Here is a 20,211-nt window from a genome sequence, read left to right on the forward strand (position 1 = left end):
ATTGGTGTGGAGAAATAAGGTGGGTCAGAAAAGTGTGGTTAGGACAACTTATAGTAGTCTTATGAATTTTGATTCAATTGCTTCTGATCCTTTATGGAATCTGATTGGAATTAGAGAGGCCCCTAAAGGATTCACACATTTTTATGGATTTTGTACCATGGACGCATCCTAACTAATGAACTCACATTGAAATGGAGAGGCTCTCCCTTTTGTCACACTTGTTGTAACAAAGTTGAAAGCATTTCCCATGTTCTCAGAGATTGGAAGAGGGTTGCCCCTATTTGGAAGGCATGGTTTGCTGGCAATATCCCATTGGATTTTTTTTATATGCCTATAGAAGACTGGATTAGCCAAAATCCGCTTAAAGGATGGGCCCATCGTCAAGCCCTGAACTAGAGAGAAATCTTTATCATTACCTCCTGGTTCATCTGGCGATGATGCAATGACGATGACGCAACAATAATATACATGATCCCCATTTACCAGGCCTGACAATCCCATTCTTTTAATCTCGTCTTATGCTAGAGTTATCAAAGTGAGTATGAATTTCCAAGTTCAAGAGCACATTAACTCCCCTGCTATTTAGAGAGTGAGATGGGCTCCCCCTCCTCAAGGATATGTGAAACTTAATGTTGATGCTTTTGTGAGTTAAATTCTTTATCTGCAACTTGGGGTGGCCTTATCAGGGATGCTAGTGGGATTTGGATTACTGGTTTCATGTATAAAATTGGGATTTGTTCCCTTCTTACTGAAGAACTTTGGATTTTTGCAGGTGAACAGCGAGCCTATCGGCAATTCAAGCCATCACCATTCCTATCTTTGATGGTCCCTATAGGCAGTTAGTAACCAGCATTCAAACAGGTGTTCAGGTAACTTGGGAGAGGAATGTCCAACAAGTGTTCAGGTAGCTTGGGAGAGGAATGTCCAATTTTTGGAGGTGAAGAGCGACTGCCTATCGGCAATTAAGGCCATCACCACTCCTATTTTTTATGGTCCCCCACAAGCAATTAGTATTCAAAGAGGTACTCAGGTAACTTGGGAGAGGAATGTCCAATTCTTACAGGTAAAGAGCGATTTCCTATCAGCAATTCAAGCCATCACCACTAGTAGAGAGTGATTGCCTATCAGCAATTCAGGCCATCACCACTCTTATCTTTGATGGTCCCCAGGCAGTTATCACTAGGTAGAGAGCGTCTCCTAACCAAGCTAGCTAGTGCAAGGTTGCTTTTTGTTGCCCCCTCTGAACTGGGTATAGTTGTTTTTTCTTTTGGGCTTTCCTTTTTCATTCTTTCTATTGTTATTCTGTTCAAATTTTTTCATCTTGAAAAGAAATAACTTCACAATAAAACGTCAGCTTACAATTTAAATTGGAATCTAATATTATCATATAGTATCATTTGTCTTACACTGGTATTTTTTTTCTGAAAAAATAATTTATAAACAAATTATTATATAATAAAATACCATTTTATTAACTTTATGATAAATTAAATTAATTTTTTTATATTATCTCCATCGTTTACTTCACAACAAAATTAAAGTAACCATTTAATCATAAACTTATAACCAAGTTACTGAATACAAAAAAAAATAAAGTGGAAGTGAACGACCGTAATTATATGCACTTACTCATTTTTTCCACATATTTTAGACAGGTGCAGTCAAACATTAAAATTAGCAAACCCACGACATTACTTTATATCATGATTTAGACAATCAGCACATGTTCTCACGTCAAACAAAATAAAAAAAAATTACAGTAACTAAAAAAAAAAAAAACTACAGTAGCGTATAATGGAGTTACGAATTACGGTAATAGCAATTCAGACCATGTCCACTTTTTATGTTATTTTTCCCTTTTGTCAATATCCACTTATTCTCATGTTTTCAATTAAATGGGGAAAAAAATCATAGAACAAAGTGCTACTATAAAAATGGGACAGATCATACAAATTAAACATAATATTTTTAAGGAAAGTATTTTGTCGGCCTTATTCAATCTTCTAATGCAAGGTTGCGGGTTGGGCAAGGCAGCCCATAACTTGTAATAAACAATTATTTCCTAATTGGACTTTAATAATAAACTATAATCACACGATTGATAATGGAAGAAAAAAGAAGAAGAAAATATGTAGAAGAACAGATTCATAAATTTTAGCAAGACAAAAAGATTCATAGGTAGTGAAAAAGGCAAGAAAATATAATTACTAATTAGGAAATAAAACCAAGAAAAAAAAAAGTTTTTTAATTTGAAAATCGGGCGCACAGTAGACATAAGTGGCAAGCGCAGTTTAGCATGACAACCATCAATAATCGTGGAACCACCGAAATGATTAGGTGTTCCGTCAGATTCCCACCCCACCCACCGGCTCAGACAAAAAGCGTACGATAGAACCAAATCGGGTTCGATGACTTCGATATCTCGTTTAGGGCACTGATTAGAGCCGAAAATTGCAGAGCCAAAAAGAAAAAAAATCAATCGTCGTTGTGGAATAACAAAAGCTAATCACAAATTGGTGGTGCAAGTTTGTTACTCAAACACAAGTGAATTTTGTGGTTGCTTCGATTCATCGATCTCAGATTACAAATATTTAAAGTGGGAGCTGGCTTTTTCAGTTTTCGCAGAAATGGTGGGATGAGGAGAGTGAGAGAGACATGGCGAGAGGGAAGTGGGTTTGTTCCTACAAGAAAACCACTCTCTTAGTTTGCTTTGTCAACATTGCCGTTGCTCTCTACGTTCTTCGCTCTCTCTATGGTTCTCTTTATATCTACTCTGGTAACGTCTCCCGTAACGGTAAGTAACATCAATCTGGTATTAATAGGGTTTTTTCAGATCGAAGTTTTATGATTAAACCGTTTACCGTATTGATTTGGGTTTGTTTCTTTCGTGTTTTCAAGTTGTCTTGTATAAGCCAGATCAGATTAAGAAAATGGAAGAATCAATCCAAATCCGCAATGCATATAAACCGGTAGAGTTAATTAAATGGGTAAGAACTATGAAACGTTTATAACTGCCTCCACTAATCACTTACCAACCTCGAGTTGATGTTATGAAACCGTTGTTCAAAACAGGTGAATGCTTTAGAAGGGGAGTTTTCGAGAGATAACGTGGCGGTTGAGTTGCCTCAGCATTTGAAACAGAAAATAATTGATGAGATCTTGCAGAGACTAAGGGGCTTGAATTCCAGTAGCACAGATAATGCTAAGGAACGAGGTGAGTGTGTGCTTGTAAATTTTGCTGATAAGAAAATAATCTATGATTCATTCTTTAAACTTTATTAAGTATCTTGTGGATTACAGCTAAATTGAATGCATAAGATATGATTTGCATTGTTATTCTTGCTGCCTCCTGGTCCTGGCAGTTTCTCATTACAACTCTCGCATTTGGTTTTTCAGTAATAAAAATTCTGTGTGAGCCTCCTTACTAACATTTATAGCTTTTGGAGCAGATTGCAAGTGTGATATACTCCCCGCATTACTATTAGAAAATTGCACCAACACGCTGGTCTTATAGCTGTATCTCACCTTTTTTCCTGGTTGAGGGTTGGATGATAAATAAGGAATTGCATTTAAGTTCTTGGTGTTTTGTCCTATTAACCTAGATCAGACCATCTGACACATCTCACTTTTGCAATAAAAATAAGTCCTCTGCTTAATTACAAGTGTTCGTTATGGTAATCAGTGAGAATGTCAGATTGTACCCTAACTTTAGATACAACAAGGAAGTAAGGAACATGAAAAGGTCAAATTTCGTTTTAGCTCATTGAATTTGTGTATGTAACTCAGAAATGTAACTTAGCAGCTCATTATATTTAGTAAGGAGTGCAGACATTGAGTGAGTTTTCAGTCCCTCAGGTTGAAAGTCTGAAATGCTTATGGTGTATTATTTGATTTGTTGAAAGACAAAATTAGTGAAGATAGTTTGATTTTTTATATATTCTGGGCACTAAATTATTTAGACTGATGATTGACCGATTCAATTACTTAACATTTGTGTGTATTTGATTGGGAAAATCTTTGACCATATTACATCACATTACTTAATTCTATTTTGAAATATGTCATTTGTTATCCTGAAATATGTGATGAAACAAAAGTAAAAGAGATTACTGTGCAGAGGCAGAGACCACAAGTTTATGTGATCTGCTGTTAAAATGTAAAGGGAACTTACAGTTTTTTGGGCTGCAAATCAACAGCAGAAAGTGTCTTGAATACATTGGGTGTATTGATTTACTTCTACCCCCCCCCCCCCCCCCCCGAAAGAAATCTTGAAAGGCTTAGCCATGTGTGGGATCTGAGGTCCTGTGGTGCTTGAAAAGGTTCATCTTGAGAATGGGGAGTCTAGTCCTCCTTGGTTTATGAATTACTATAAGCTATGCTATTTTAGACACTAAATTTGTTGGTGTTATTTAAATGATAAGTTCAAATAATTTGGAAGAAATTTTATTGCTAACTTAACATCGACTCATTCTTGCTTCTTTTGGTGATATTACATTTTCACTATGCAGAAGCAGTTGAAAGTTGGCGCAAGGAAAAACTGAAAGAGGTCAAGTTGGCTCTTGTGAATGGAACTTCCAACTCAATCATCCCTCATGAAGAGGCTGGTATGAACGTTGATTTTCTGCTGTGTCCGTGACTGTTGAGTTTATTGTGCGATGCTTTAAGATTATGCTCTTTGCAAACTAGTAATGGATGCTTCTAAAAATCTGACACCTTGTACCTATGTTTACTTCAACTTCATAGGTATGCTAGTAAGAGCTTTGGAGTCTGATTGGGTTGTGCTTTGTGAAGAGGTTGGCCTTTGGATATCTGATCAAGTTGCTAATGAAGTTCATGATGATAAACCTGAGGGAGAAGAGGAGTTTGGTACTATCAGTTTCTTCAGTCAAAATGTTGTTTTTTTTTCTTCCTTCCATCTTCCTGTTGTAGACTCCCCCTGTTATGCCTGGTCTGCAATGTATGTTAGTAGAAAATTCATGGCTTTAGTGATTTCCTGGAATCAGTCAACATGCATACATTGTTGATAGAATCTGGAATTAGTATGCATATATATATATATATATATATATATATATATATATTCTTGCAGAAATTTATTCTTTGTATTTACCAAGTATACATTTTCCCCAGAGGAGGAGGTTCTTCCTGGCAGACCCCTTTCACCTGAGTGCCATGCTGAACTTCACACGGATTATGATGGTGCTGCAGTAAGATGGGGTCTTACCCACCACAAAGATAGTGCAGCTGATTGCTGTCAGGCTTGCGTGGACCATGCGAGACATGCCAAGGAAGGTGAAAAGAAATGCAATATTTGGGTTTATTGCCCATCTGAGTTTGGGTGTCATTCTCCAGATATCTATCAGCACAAACATCAAGAATGCTGGCTGAAATATGTAAGTTCTACTCAATAATTATCTAGTTTGCCTCTTTCCTATGTATTTGCATAATTACTTTTGATACTTTTATTCTATCTGAGATCTGAAAAATTCTTGATTTTTCATCTGTCGACTGGTTTGAAATTTTCCCTCTTGATCATGTATTTCTCCTTCTGTTTGGCTAATATACTCTAATTGATTTTCTGAACCTAGGCTGAGAAACCTCGAATAAATTTTAAGGATAGGTATTCTGAATCATATCGAAATTCACACCCATCTGCACCAGTGATTGTTCCATGGGTCTCTGGAGTTGTTAGTTCATGAGTCAAATAACCAAACATCAAAGGTAACATAATCAACCAGGGCTACCTCGTAGGCTACAAGAGCGAAAGCTAGCTCAGGCAAAGCCTTTGTCTTGATCGTCGATTATACTTCTGTTCTTCAACTTGTTTTTTGTGTAAAAGAAATGAACTGGGGAGCAAAGAATTTTCTCCAATGGTCATTTATGACTTGGTTTTGGTCAAAATACGGTTTTTGACAGGCTCACCATCTCGTCGCCAAGGATTTTCCACCAAGGTTGGTCTAACACGAAAGGTACTTTTAACTGATGAGAATGTTTTGTTGTAAGCTATTTGATACATAATTCATTGTATCTGTGGGACTTAGAATCCTACTCATAATATAATTCTTGTTCTTGAAGTTGATGATGAGCATCAATCTTCTCTGTCCGCCCTGCATTCCTTTTATCCATTATAATCGTACTTACATTTACATGTGTGTTATAAATGTATACATATGTCACCTATACCTAGGAGTTATATAAACCCAGTTTGTTTTGTCTACTCTATCCCCAAGATTTTCCACTTCCCAAGATTAAAAATTATCAAGCAGAATAGGTAACTAAGAAAAAGGATTGTTAGTTAAAAAAAGGAGAAGAAGAAGAAGAAGAAGAAGAAAGAAAAAGGATTGCACCCTTGTCGTTTGGGCTGTAAAAAAGAATTAGGGGTGGGTTGGGGAAATGTTGACCCGTTTGAACTTTCGTAATTTTAGCCCATCTTGGGTTAAATGGGGCATATTGCTTAACATGTGAGCTGGCCCGATTATTTTATTTTTCAACAATAATTACACAATAATCGTTAAAACTTAAAAACACAAAATAAAAAATTCTTAAATTTTTTTTAAAACTGAAAATCCTAAACATAATTTCATATCATTTACTAAAGCGCATGTTTAATCTATTTATAAGCTTAAATTTGATTATTTTGCTTTGGAATTTAGAACCTTTAATTTGTTATAGGCTTATCAATCTCATATCATATCCTATCCTTATTAGTCTCATATCATATCTTACCCTTATCAGTCCCATATCATATCTTACTCTTATCCTAACCTGTTCACCAAACGAGCCCTAAATAGGCTTAGCGTTTAACAATCTTTTTTAAGTGAATGAACCGTTTAACTAAATGCTGTCCTTTATCAAAAAAAAAAAAACCCCCACTAAATGCTGTTCTAAACTAACATCTTGTTCCTCGCCTAGTCTCGTACCCGATAAAAGCACCACAGTTTGGGTGCAGACACTAGTTCAATATAATTATCTGAAAATACTGAACTTCAATATATCTCACGTCTCTGCTACTCCTAAGATATGCTATATTGAAGACTTCTTGCCCAAAAACTCATGAAATGAAGCCGGCAATTAAAGAGAGGGGTTAATTTGTACAAGAGAAATGTAGAAGAATATGAATACTTGCACGTGAATCTGTTCCTTAAGATTAGTTGTTTGCGCAATACGATGAATCAAATTCTTGACAAAAGGTTTCCTTTTTTTACTAACATTAATCCTTCATGCCATGTGAGTCAACTTTAAGACATACCATAGGGGATCATTTAGCCTGTCATGTCCCGACGCTCTAGTCTCTTTCAATGTTTTTTTCTCGATATAACTTCAATTGGAGGATAACCAATCCAAGCAAATTTATCAAATAGCATTATTTATTCGGTGGCACGTCATGTTAACCATGGCTTTAACTTAAAGTGTCACTCTGACTAAGCACACTAACTTAAACAAATCGTTGAAGGTTACGGATGGAGACATTCTTATGTGTACTACAGGCATAATACATCCAAAAACATAGATGTCACGTCACTTGTCATGCTCTTATTGACCCGATGCATTATTCCAAGAACACAAAACAATTTCTCAACCAAACTACTTATGGCTGTCAAACAAACATTCTAGTCCTAAATTGAATATTGTTGCCATTAGTTAAAATGTCTCAAGGCCGTTTTAACTTGTCTTTAAAGAACTAGAAGAACACAGAAAGCTTTAGTATTCTCAGTATGCTGAAGGGCCACTATCAATCAAACAGGTCAATTTGAACATCAACACTAGTGCGTATGCACAGAGGTATTGGTAGTTCCATAAATATATATTCCTATCCGACAAATTGATGAACAAATTTCCACCATGGGTGTTTTCTACCACGAAGAGCCACCAAAGCATCCTAAGAGATGCAAATGCATTGTAGCAACTCTTAAGGAACTATTTTCCCATTGCCAAACTTTTGGTGGACGGCTTTCAACTGCTACCCTTGAGGAGGAGTACCCAATGAGCGATTTTGACGAGGAACAGGAAGTACATTTACCTCACTACTCAATCTTAAACTGTTCTAAAAATCTCTTTCCTTTTTAGTCCATGTGACTTCCATCTTAGATTTTCAATGTCATTACGATTGTTGTTTTCCTCTCTTTGAATTTAGCTATAAATTAGGATATAATTACGAGATATTGTATAATTTTCAGATTGAATTATGTTAAAAAAAAATAAAAATAATAATATAATATCCGGAAGATATCCTATAATATTAAAATTACATCTTTAAATAATAAGGCTCAATTTTCCTATTTCCTTATATTTTATATTTAGTTCCGTATTTCAGGATATACGGTTTAATATAAATGGAAAGTTGGAAACTAGTGGTTTTTCTTTTTTGTATCAATATACTATATATATATTTTATACAATTATTTTTTTCCCATTTATATATGAATTTTTCTATAATTTCAATACTTGTTCAGGTGTTTATTTCAGCAGTTATAAGCCAAGCCATGGAAAATCAGAAGCACAAGCCAAGCGTCTTGAGACATAGTTTTTCCTGGGTATACTCTCCTGCAACAAAAGAATTGTATGTGACTCAAACAATGGCAACACAAGAAAGGGTGGAGGGTGATCAAGAACAAGACGAGAGAGAAGAATATTTCTCTGTTAAAAGTAGTCTCTCATGTTGTTCGAGTTCTCTAAGTCACGAGGAAGCATTTTATTCTGTGAAGACAAACCTTTCACGTTGTTCAAGCTTGAACGAACTTGGCATGTCAAAATATTGGAGGCGTTCAGTAGTTCAGGAGTTTTGTAATTGCGAGGGATGGCCTTTTGGTCTCTGCCGCAGAGCTGTGTTACTTCCACCACTGCCTAAGCCACCTTCTGAGTCATGGTTGTCGCGTCAAATTCAAAGAAGTACTCAAATACGCTGAATATATTTGGAAAATGTTTTTATTATGTAATTGGAGATGAGTTATCTTACGTCACAAATAAAATTACAAAAGGACCAACAAATAATTGAAGAGAAAAAAAAAAAAAAAGATGAAACTCATCTTTGTATGTGTGTGTAAAAATTTAATTTATCTCATATTAAATTAAATGAGATAAATACAACCGTGAAAATGTCACTACCTAAAAGTTAAGAAGTGAGTGGGCAGTAATAATTTCTTTTTCTTCTTCTTTTTATTTTGGATTCTCAAATTTTTATATGAGTATAGTAAAAAAAAGATTTTCTGCACTAAAACAAAAATATTAAACCCATATCTTTGTCCGTTACTTATTTATCTTTCTTTTTTAAGGAGATGTAATAGCCATAACAGTTGAGGTTTTATAAATCGGATTGATATTTTTTTACACACATAAAAAGTACGTAGGATTTATGTTTTTTTCCTCTTTTCTTCTCGTATATTTTTATATGTTCCACATATTTTTATATCAGAAAAATATTTCTGCAGTCACTAGTCACTGCAGATAAGTTATCTGCATTTACTTTCAAAATGACATCGTTTTGAAATTCAAACATTAAAAATTATAATTATAAAAATTATAATAATGCTGAATTAAATTAAAATTACAAAAATACCATGATTTCTGCCTCATAATGACGTCGTATTGGAGTTTCTGCAGATAACTTGTATACAATAACTGCAAAAAAAAAAAAAAACCTTTTTATATATATAAAAAATAAAACTATCTCATTATAAAAACATTATACCTTTTATAAATATGGAAAGCACAAGGTTCATATACAGTTTTTGAGTGGGGATATTCTAACTACCAAAAATATTTACTACTAACTTACTACCCATCACATCACCAAGAATATTAAAAAAAATTTGAAGAGGGAGAGAAAATGTTAATCTAATGATGATTAGATAGGTAGTAAGTTAATAGTAAAAAATTTTGGTAGTTAAAATATCTCTCCTTATAGTTTTATGTTATACATATTCAAAATAAAGGAAAACTTCAATTATTCCATATAGCACATGTCAGTAGTTGTCAGATCTCCCTGTCATAGCACTGTGTGGCTGCTCTACAATAAAAGTTGTGTCCGGTTTTAAAAATTTGGGAGCGGATCATGTTATTTGATTACAATTACTCATTTAAAAATTATACACTTTTTTTTTTCTTATCTCATTATCAATGAGTGTTTGTGATCAAATAACATTATCATTTTTTCACATGAGAGGATCCACTCAATAAAAATTTAGACATGAACTATTCTTTTAATCATCTCACTTTAATTAAGAATACTATTAGCTGTCTCCGGGCAAATCTATTTTGATTTGAGCAGTGCAAACGTTGATTGGTTGAATTTAATTTTTAGGTAGATAAATACTAATTTATTTTCTTTCTTTTATTCTTTGTTAGAGCCCGTTTATTTAGTTTTTTAAAAAAGTAATTTTTATGCCTTATTTATTTTGGGGACGGTTATACTTACCACCAGGTAAGTTTATCACCTTTACCACCAATCTCATCACCGTTAAATTAAAATTAAATCTAACGGCTCATAATTATCCTTTATAATCCTAATTTTTTCTCTCAAATTCCACCCCTCTCTCTCTAGGTTTCCTCCTTTCTTTATCTTTACAGTGCTATGTCGAAATTCAAGATTTGTTCTCATTTGTTGACATATTTCATGAATCCGTTTAAGATTTTGGTGGGAGGGTATTATGAATTCATTTTTTTTATATGAATTATTAGTGCCATGATACAATTCATTATTCATCGCCCCTGATCCTCGTGCCAACGACTCTGACAACGGTTTTCCTTTCTTCGTCCACGTTTCCCGCATAGGAAGAAGCTCATGGCTGCCAAGGAAAATTATCAATCATTAAAATTATGAATCAGTCCTGAACTCGAACTTACCCAGGAACAAACAGATGCAGGATTGCAAGTTTGGGGGTACCATATAAATCAAAACAATATCATCAAATAAACAAATAAACAATTAAGAAAGAAAGAGCGAGAATGAGAAGAGAAACCTGTTGAATAAATCGATGTGCAGCGAGTTAAGATATCAAAAGCGCACAACAATTAAAGAGAGGATGGGAGAGGGTATGAAAACCTAGAGAGAGAAAGACAAATAGGGAATGTGAGAGAGAAAATTAAGATTATAAGGAATAATTATGGACCGTTAGATTTAATTTTAATCTAACGGTGATGAGATTGATGATAATGGTAGTAAACTTACCTGGTGGTAAGTATAACCGTTCTCATTTATTTTAGAAGTACATTTTACTAAAGTTATAGCTATTTAAATTTTTTAAAAAATATTTAGTGTGTGAAAAAAAATATTTAACTTTTAACTTTTGTTTTTTTTCGAAGTTAAAATTTTTAGCTTTTAAAAAAAAAAAAATTATCAATTTTCTTTAACCAGATATCCTAAAAAAATTATAGTGAGAAATATTTTTTTTTCTTAAAATAAGCCGTTCCAAACAGCTTATTATGCTCTGTTGTTAGGTAAGCCTAAGAAGTTACAAATTATGATTATAACGAGAGTCATGAATCACGATGCTGGAAAATGCATCAAACATTTTTTGTCGATTATTTCTTCATGCACGAGCAGCACAAAAGTCAAAAGTTACAAAGTTCAAAAGGTTCACCTTTTTTATTTGGGCTCATGGATGAAGGATGGGCCTACCTTCCGGCGAATAAGGAGAGAAAAAAAGGACCTACGATTCAGCTCGTTAAACAAAATCAAGCATGCTTAATCATTCTAATAACTTTCACGGCTTCAATAATGCATGTGTACAATCATTCAACACCCCTTTAATATTTTCGATGCCATGTTCTTTGCTTTTTGGGTTTTTTTAAGCTTGCACAGACTTTGATTGAGCTGGATTATTTATTTGTGTTGTGTTGTATTTTGTTTTTTAATCAATCATGCAAAAAGCAATTTATATATCTTTTTTTTTTTTGGTTACAAGCAATTTATATATCTATTTCATGTGACTCTGCACGCCACAAGTTTAAAACCATTTTCGCTGCAGCGCTATGACATATGATGATTGAGAGTCAAAGTATCTCGTCCGAATTTAATCTTTAATCCAACATATTATCCTTAATTTGGTTATTGATAAAGAAATGTTATAGTTACAATCGATTTTCGTTTACAACCTCTTACAACTATATTTTAACAGTTGATTTTTGTCAATCTAACGATTATAATTTATTGAATTACATTTATTAATTATTATTAATTCTCAATAAATTATAACCGTCAGATTACTTAAAATCCTTTCTCATTGATAAATTCAATAACTTTAACTAATTTTACTAGTTTAAAACTTTTTTTTCACCCATTTATTTAGTTAATATGAGTTGATATATTAGTTTTAAAATAGTAATTAATTTCTTCACCCAAAAAAACTGTAATTAATTATTATGTAGTTAATTTAAATATTCACAATTACAAAATTAGATCGCCAAGTATGGGTTTTAATATTTTTTTGATATAAATACGAATTTTAATTAATAAGGATACGAAGTAGGGTCGGGTTGGGGAGAGAAAAACTCTCCCATCCCTGCCCTATTGTCAAAACTAATAATAAAGAAATATGTTGTCTTTTATTGTCTTAGATAAATACATCATTTTATTTTCAAAATGGATCACTATTCTAAGTTGCAAAATTTAGTATTTAAAATTTTAAAGATGTATTTCAATAAACATTTAGCAGAACTCGATAATAAACCATCTTAATATTTTTTTTAGGGTGAATACTGCATATGGTTTTACTACATCAGCGTAGATTTTAAGTTATGCTTTTAATAACATGGTTATCTTTCCTTAGATAGCGAGCAATATATTAAAAGTGGGCTACTGTCACGTGGTGCTTTCAACGCACATAACAACTCTATTTTTGTTATTTGTATGGTAGTGTGGTTGTATGAATTTAAATATTTATTACAATAAAATTTTTCACAAGGTATGTTTAAAATTTATGTGTAACTTCGTTGCTTCAGACAACACAATACATTTTATACTCTTTCATAAACTACTATGGAGTCGGTGATATATTATTTAGTTTGTTTCGTTGAACTTTGAAGTTAAGACGGGAAAAGTCTTTCAACGTACCTAGTCGAAATAAATGTCCCAACAAGAAGAGAAAGATAAAATATTCGGGGTGGCACTCTCATCTTGACCAAGAAGGGAAAAATGTGCCGTCTATAGTTTTATAAATATAAGAACCACTTTTTTAAATAATATATGCAATTTTTCTGTAATGATATGAGGTATAGTCTCATTAATAAAAGCTGGCAGATAGAACAATGTCCTTCACCTATCAATACTCTTTACCACACTCCCTATGTCCTTGTCTGTTTCCAAGTTCCAAATGGATTCAAGCAATCCAGAAATCTCTGTCGATGTTCCTCCTTACCTTCGAGTCCACAAGGACGGGACCCTTGAGAGAATAGCCGGCACCCAAGTTGTTCCTGCGGGTTTCGATTCTGAAACTAATGTTGTCTCCAAAGACATCATTATCACACCAGAAACAGGTGTCACAGCCAGGTTATACCGTCCCAATTTCACCGCCAAAACTGCTAAGCTTCCTTTAGTTATTTACTTCCATGGTGGGGCCTTTTGCATCTCTTCCGTCTCTGATCCCCTCTACCATAACTCCCTCAACAAACTCGTATCAGAGGCTAACGTTGTTGCTCTCTCCGTCAATTATAGGTTAGCACCAGAGCATCCACTTCCAGCTGCATTCCAAGATTCTTGGGCTGCGGTTCAATGGGTTGCATCTCATGCTGCGGAAGCGGAAGATCATGAATACCATGAACCCTGGCTCAGGGACAAAGTTGACTTTGGCAGGGTGTTCTTGGCAGGTGATAGTGCTGGTGCTAACATTGGACACTACATGGCCTTAAGGTTGCATGTTCTGGAATCTGGTCTAACTAAAGATTTCAAGGTCCCGGGTCTTATCATGGTCAATCCTTATTTCTGGGGGAAGGAACCCATTGGAGTGGAGATCACTGATCCAGTGCGGAAGAAAATGGTAGACAAGTGGTGGGATTTTGTTTGTCCTTCTGACAAAGGGAATGATGATCCACTAATCAACCCATTTGTGGAGGAAGCTCCGGGTTTTGAAGGGTTGGGTTGCAAGAAGGTGCTTGTTATTGTTGCTGAGAGAGACATATTGAGGGAAAGGGGGAAGCTTTATCATAAAAAATTGGTGAACAGCGGTTGGAAAGGAACGGCTGAGTTTTATGAGACTCAAGGGGAGGATCACGTCTTTCATATCTTCGACCCAAATTGTGATAAAGCCAAGAGCTTGGTTCAACGCATGGCTGCTTTCATTAATGAACACTGAAGCTTTACAATGATAGTAGTGTGTGTGGAAGCATAATAATATTGAATAAGGGTTAAGTAGCCATAGATTACCTCTACTCCAGAATGGACCTCTGAATCTCATGTTAGAAATCCATAATACTTGTTTTGCTTGCCTGTTTCCAATTATCGTTATATGCTTTGTTGCCTAGCAATATTGTATATTCTATAAATGAGTTCATATGTAGGGCTTCGTGTTTCCGTGTTTCAACTTTCTACCCAATTTACTTTATTCATATATCGTAATAATCATAGTGAGATAGATCTATACATCATTTCGCCTTAAAGAATCTCAACTAACCTGAACATTTGTTCATGAATTTAAGAATGTGCCTCTGTCAAACCATCTGTCCATTTCTTCTTGTGAAGGTTAAGCAACACATTTTCTTACAGCTCATTCTTCTTGCAATTGATGGATATGGAGTAATAATGTTGGTTAAAGCCATGGATCAGAAATCAGCCTAAAATGGGGACAAGAGTAAGTGTCAAAATCAATACAAACAAGACAGAAAACAGGGCAAAAACTCTGCTTTAGAATGGAATTTGCACAATACTTTCTCGGATAGATGGCTTATTCAGATACCAAAGTTGGAAGTTGTCTATTGTGTTTCCTGACACAGTATCATAATCTGTGGACTAATCAATCGATGAGCATCAATATTACCTTGCTTTTAACACTAAATAGAATCCAACACCACAGCCACAGCACGTTGATTTAAAGCCTCAAAATTCTGCTAAACATAAAAGTAACAAAGCATACTATGCATAAGATTTTAAAATAATAGCACTATCTGAACAAGCTGTCATGGACTAATGGCTTACTTCACTTATCAACTCAGCTATTCAATAATTCTGAATTCAAATTGGAATGCAAATATAACAGTACAGTGTAAAACATTTCCTGAATGTATAGCAGTTTCTCGAAATCATAGTAACAAAAATAATCAATTTTTCTTTAATCAACACTCCAAGAGTTAAAATCTTGAACCAAATCCGTGAGACAATATTCTTTCTCCAAGTTCGCAGAACCAAAATTGAGTTACCATCACGACTACTTTTTTTTTTGGGTCAAGTTCACTATTACCTTATCAACTGGGGGTTTAAAAATCTTTTCATATTTAATTGAATAAATTTTTTCACAACTTTTTTTTTTTAATATGTAACTCATCCCAAGATTATGACAATTTGGATAGCAGACAAGGCATGTTGGAAATAAGAACAATTAATAAAAGCGAGTCTTTCATAATGCAGCCTTTCTTTGACATCAAAGTTGTCTTGATTGTTTACTACTGGTACTTAAGGAGAATTCCAGACTAGTTAAGCAAATTAATGAAAAGCATGACGAATATATATACATAGTTCGGCCAAATCCAATATACCGGTCATTGGTTACCCTAATTGACTCGTCTATATACAGTGTTTGACGCATTTCTTTAAAGAGGGCTTGATAAATGTTGCAGATTTTAATTCACACAAGAAGTCCAGAAGAAAAGGACAAACATATGTATGATTATGATAAAGGGCAATTTCGTGTTATGTGTTTTTTAATTTCAAACCCAAAGACTCGACTCGACATCCCGACCCGACTATCCAATCAAGTCTTTCTTTCTTTTTTTCTTTCTTTTTTCTTTTCTCAAATTTCGTGTTATGTGTTTTTTTTCCAAATTCTCTTCCAAAGCCCTCATTCTTGCCCTAGTTCTCGGCGGTTCATGTTCGTACCTCTATTGCGACGCGACAAGTTGTTGTAGATAGCCGTGACCTACGAAGCCGCCGAAAAATACCTCTATTGCGATGTGTTGGGTTTGTAGCTGTGCTAGGTGCCCGTGCCATGAGTGGGTGTGGCTTGAGTGAGGGTTTGTTTTGAATTTGTGTGGAAGTTGGTCGAAAAATGGTAACACAATTTTAAAAAAAGGAAAGTACACTCTAACAACTAGTTAGGGTCACTATAATATTACTAAAAGTTATATTTATTTTTATTTTTATATGGTTATGATTCTCTATATTTAATATTTAATATTTAATATTTAATATTTATTTTTATTTTTATATAGTTATGATTTTTTATATTTTTTTTTTGTACATACACACCATAAGTTTTTAGTTTAACATGAATTTTGGTATACAAAATATTGACCAATCATTCACTTTGCATCATTAGTCGTTGAATACATGAATCGTGGCAACTGTAATTAATAAATAGTGGGTAAGTAAGGTAAACACGTTTTTGCTGTGCAGAACTTTGTTCAACTTTTAGTTTGCATGTGTTTTATTACCATTTATATATTTTTTAAACTTAATCTTCGTACCAAAACTAACAGACACTTTTAAGTTGCCAATATTGTGGGTCTAAATTGACATCAGCCTTAATAATTTCCAACGCAAATAGTAGTGGTTTTGTTTCTACAATTTGGTTGCATTCCAATTAATCATATTAATAAATTTGTTTGTCGTTTCCAATGCAGAAATTTGGAGGTTAAGATTAATGATCAGACAAACACATGCAACCACAATTAATAAATAATAGTATGTTCCTAATAGACTCAATCGGTTGAACTTCATCCATCACAATTTGGTTCTTTGATTAATTATTAATCCTAACAGGTTTAATAATTAATCCTAATAATGAATCCTAATAGACTTAAAAATTCATATTAATAAATTTGTTTGTCGTTTTCAATCCTGAAATTTGGATGCCTACATTAATGAATAGACAAGTACATGCAACATATATTGATGTTTGGATGCCTACATGAATGAACAGACTAACCCAATATTGTTCGAATTAATAGCAATTAATCATATTATTAAATCGGTTGAACTTCAATGGTCAATTAAGTCACTGAATGGTTATTCACTTTATTATATTGATTATGTATAGTTGTATACTTTAAATAATAAATAAAACAATCCTCATTTACTTTTATGATATTTTTAATAATAGTTATGCATGTTATTTCTTTCTAATTCATTATTCAAGAGATGCATATGTCTTAACAAGTTTTAAAATGTTGTAAAATATGGATGACTTAAATCATGTTATCATTATGTTACCGTTGGTGCTAATGGTATAATTATCTTTCATTCACGATTCCGTAACTACCACATTAGTGGAACATTACTCCCTCACTCATGGTTATTTATATATTAGGAAAAAGTATGTATCATTTTAAAGGATGTAAAGATGTGTCATTTTAAGTGAGAGAAAGAGATAAATCATGGGGAAAAGAAAGTGGACAAAAAACGATAAATGTATGGGTCCTACCTCTTTGTGATAGTGAAATGATAAAAATTATGTCATTTAAAAGTACAAACATTTTTCTCTATATATTAACATTGTTTGTATTGGATACCCGTGCTCGATGAGAATTCGAGTTCTACCCTACCTCTCTTTGTTTTCTCTCTTCCGTTTCTCCCTCATTCCTATTCATGATACATTAAAATCGAGACTTCATGATCGAATAATGAGTTGCGTTAAATAGAAGGTTAAGGTAAAGTCGTGAAAATGTGAGTGGTCGAGGGAGGAAATGAGAGACCAATAATCAGACAAGTTGTTTGCGAAAGGGTTACAAAAGTAGGGTTAGTGATTCAGTGATGTAAAGATATATTATTTATGTTGAGATATATAGTCCTACATTGGTTGTATGTGCAACTAATGTGGAGTTTATAAGACCTTGGACACTCTCACCCTTTGAGTTAGCTTTTGGGATGGTGTATCACAAGGTTCTTTATAATTTATTATAACAATATATCAGACCAGCTTACGGGCTTTCAAGCCAAGCTTCATTAAATTAGGCTTGGCTTGTTTTCTAACCAAATTTTTGTTAAAGTTTAAATTCGTTCTATTTATTAAACAAGTTGGGCCAAGCCAAACTTAAAGCAAGTCAAGCTTTGAATTCCTGACAAGCCGCTCGACCCACTTACACCCCTACTGTTCTTCATTCTCATATTTTTCTATAGTTGTAGATGTGTAACTGTGTTATTAATTTGCATGTCCTTAATTAATTGCTAATAGAACACATTGAATTAAATAGTACATAAGGGAGGTGGGAAGCCATGCATGAATGATCAATCGAATTGAAATGAACATGTATTGAGTATGAGAAAGACGTCGTAACTGGGTAGATAGTGAGCTACCTGAAGCTCTGATCCTAGGAAACCAAGTATAACTCCAGGAATGAGTCCCCTTATACTCCCTCCATCAATACTAAGCACCGTAATTGGGTTTCCTTAGGTTTCGGTGTTTTAAGGAGGACTTCCTTGTTTTTGTAAGCTCTAAGATTTATTATATTGGAGAGTAGTGATCAAAAGGGAGATATATGTAGAGAAGCTTCCAGGGAAATTAAAGTGAACTTCGGAGGTTTAAGATTGTTCTTATTATGAGAAGATGAGGATAGGTGGGTATATATATACTCTCAATTTCCAATTTTTCAAATAATTATATATCCAGCCGTACCAATACTTACAACTTGGTTCAAAAATATAAAATTAGACCCGCTTCCATTCCATGTGCTGCCTTTGTCTCATTGGCTTTGCTTGGACTAACAGTTGAGACCTTAATATGAAAGAATTTCAGGTTTGAAGATTAAGTAAAATAATGAACGCCCCCACGCTCGTGCAATTGTGCAAACACTATATCTAATTAAACGAAACTCTCGGGGCTTTAATTTGATAATCGTTTAATTTTTATATGAAACTCCGTTTAAAAGCTATAAAATAGGAATTAATTGGACTTTAAAACTTTTTTAATGTAAGTTGTATGCATGTAAAAAGTCACTTAAATTTAATAAGATTTACGTTTATTTAATTTGATTTTACTTCAATTGTCAACCTCGTGAGCCTTTTCTTTTATACTACTAAATGAATTGAGCCTAATTTTTTCTATGTGATGTTGATTGACAGATGTTTTTGGTTGAGTTTTTATTACTGTTGATTTTGTGCTTCTATTATTTAATGATGATCATGAAATATTTGGTGAGACTTTATTATCATTTGCTATTTTTAGTTTGATATTTCATATAATGAAAGTGTAACCTTTAATGCTGACTGTTGCTTTTTCTCTCTCTCTCTCTCTCTTAATTTAGGGTGTTTGATTTGAAATATTGCGTCTGCCATTTGATGTTGTTGATAACATATCTTTTGATGTTTCATCATAATTTGTGGCATCTGATTCAATATTGTAACGAAAATGCAGCTTTTAATTTTGATTTTTTTATTTTTATTTCTCTCTTGCTTAACTGGTACGTTTGATTTGAATTTGGGGTTCTGTCCTGATTGCAGCATTTAGTATTTCAAATAGAAGAATAATAATGAAACTTTGTTCTGATTTTGTACATTTCATTATTTATCTCTGGGTATTTAAGGATGATTACACCTTTCTTTTTTTATTAGTTTTCACTTTTCACATGTGATGTGTGCTCATTGTACGGTTCAAGACAAGATAAATGTTGAATGTTATACCTATCCCTATCCAACTGGACCAGACAGTTAAATGTTATACCCATCCACGTAAAAACCGAAAACGGGTGATACATATGTTCTGTGTGACAAGTATAAGACCAAAGATTCATTGAATTTTTCTCGTCCAAGCTAGATCTTATCCTCGTTCCAGCTCACGACGCTCTTCAAAATTACATTCATAGTTTGTTTTTTTTTCTTTTTATATAGATAAAAAATAAAAAAAATTAAAACTTTCAGCCACATTAAAAAAATTTATATTACATTTCTCTCACATAAATAAATAAACTTGTGATTGATTATTATTTTTCCTTTACAAAATAGTTGTGGTAACTTCTTTATTTTTACAGCCATTGCATATCATTAACCCTGTGATCATGTTCGCCACATAAAACTACAATCACAAACGACATTACTATCCATTTAATTAGGTAATACGGATTCGGATATAA

At 33.6% G+C, this 20,211-nt stretch overlaps 3 protein-coding genes across 4 annotated transcripts; all 3 read left to right on the forward strand.

Moving 5' to 3' along the window:
- Nucleotides 1–2,321: 2,321 nt before the first annotated feature.
- On the forward strand, nucleotides 2,322–6,082 carry LOC133289305 (uncharacterized). Of its 2 annotated transcripts, none has more exons than XM_061487215.1 (7): nucleotides 2,322–2,794; nucleotides 2,899–2,987; nucleotides 3,073–3,214; nucleotides 4,509–4,604; nucleotides 4,744–4,866; nucleotides 5,131–5,393; nucleotides 5,589–6,082. In XM_061487215.1, exons 1-7 carry the CDS (start codon nucleotides 2,656–2,658, stop codon nucleotides 5,697–5,699), a joined length of 963 nt encoding a protein of 320 aa, XP_061343199.1. In that variant the 5' UTR covers nucleotides 2,322–2,655; the 3' UTR covers nucleotides 5,700–6,082. The 2 variants fall into 2 exon arrangements, with proteins under 2 accessions (XP_061343199.1, XP_061343200.1); XM_061487216.1 differs by having other exon boundaries at nucleotides 2,322–2,788; nucleotides 2,899–3,003; nucleotides 3,089–3,214.
- Nucleotides 6,083–7,842: 1,760 nt separating this feature from the next.
- LOC133289274 (uncharacterized) lies at nucleotides 7,843–8,906 on the forward strand. Its single transcript, XM_061487170.1, has 2 exons — nucleotides 7,843–8,010; nucleotides 8,454–8,906. The coding sequence occupies exons 1-2, from the start codon at nucleotides 7,843–7,845 to the stop codon at nucleotides 8,904–8,906; spliced, it is 621 nt and encodes a 206-aa protein (XP_061343154.1).
- Nucleotides 8,907–13,278: 4,372 nt separating this feature from the next.
- LOC133289312 (probable carboxylesterase 2) lies at nucleotides 13,279–14,649 on the forward strand. The gene has a single exon (XM_061487227.1). The coding sequence runs from the start codon at nucleotides 13,284–13,286 to the stop codon at nucleotides 14,286–14,288; it is 1,005 nt and encodes a 334-aa protein (XP_061343211.1). The 5' UTR covers nucleotides 13,279–13,283; the 3' UTR covers nucleotides 14,289–14,649.
- Nucleotides 14,650–20,211: the final 5,562 nt, after the last annotated feature.

This window comes from Gastrolobium bilobum, unplaced genomic scaffold, assembly GCF_033153095.1.
Source record: "Gastrolobium bilobum isolate Gb01-03AN ecotype WA unplaced genomic scaffold, APGP_CSIRO_Gbil_v1 utg9887, whole genome shotgun sequence".
In the NCBI taxonomy this organism is placed as follows: domain Eukaryota; kingdom Viridiplantae; phylum Streptophyta; class Magnoliopsida; order Fabales; family Fabaceae; genus Gastrolobium; species Gastrolobium bilobum.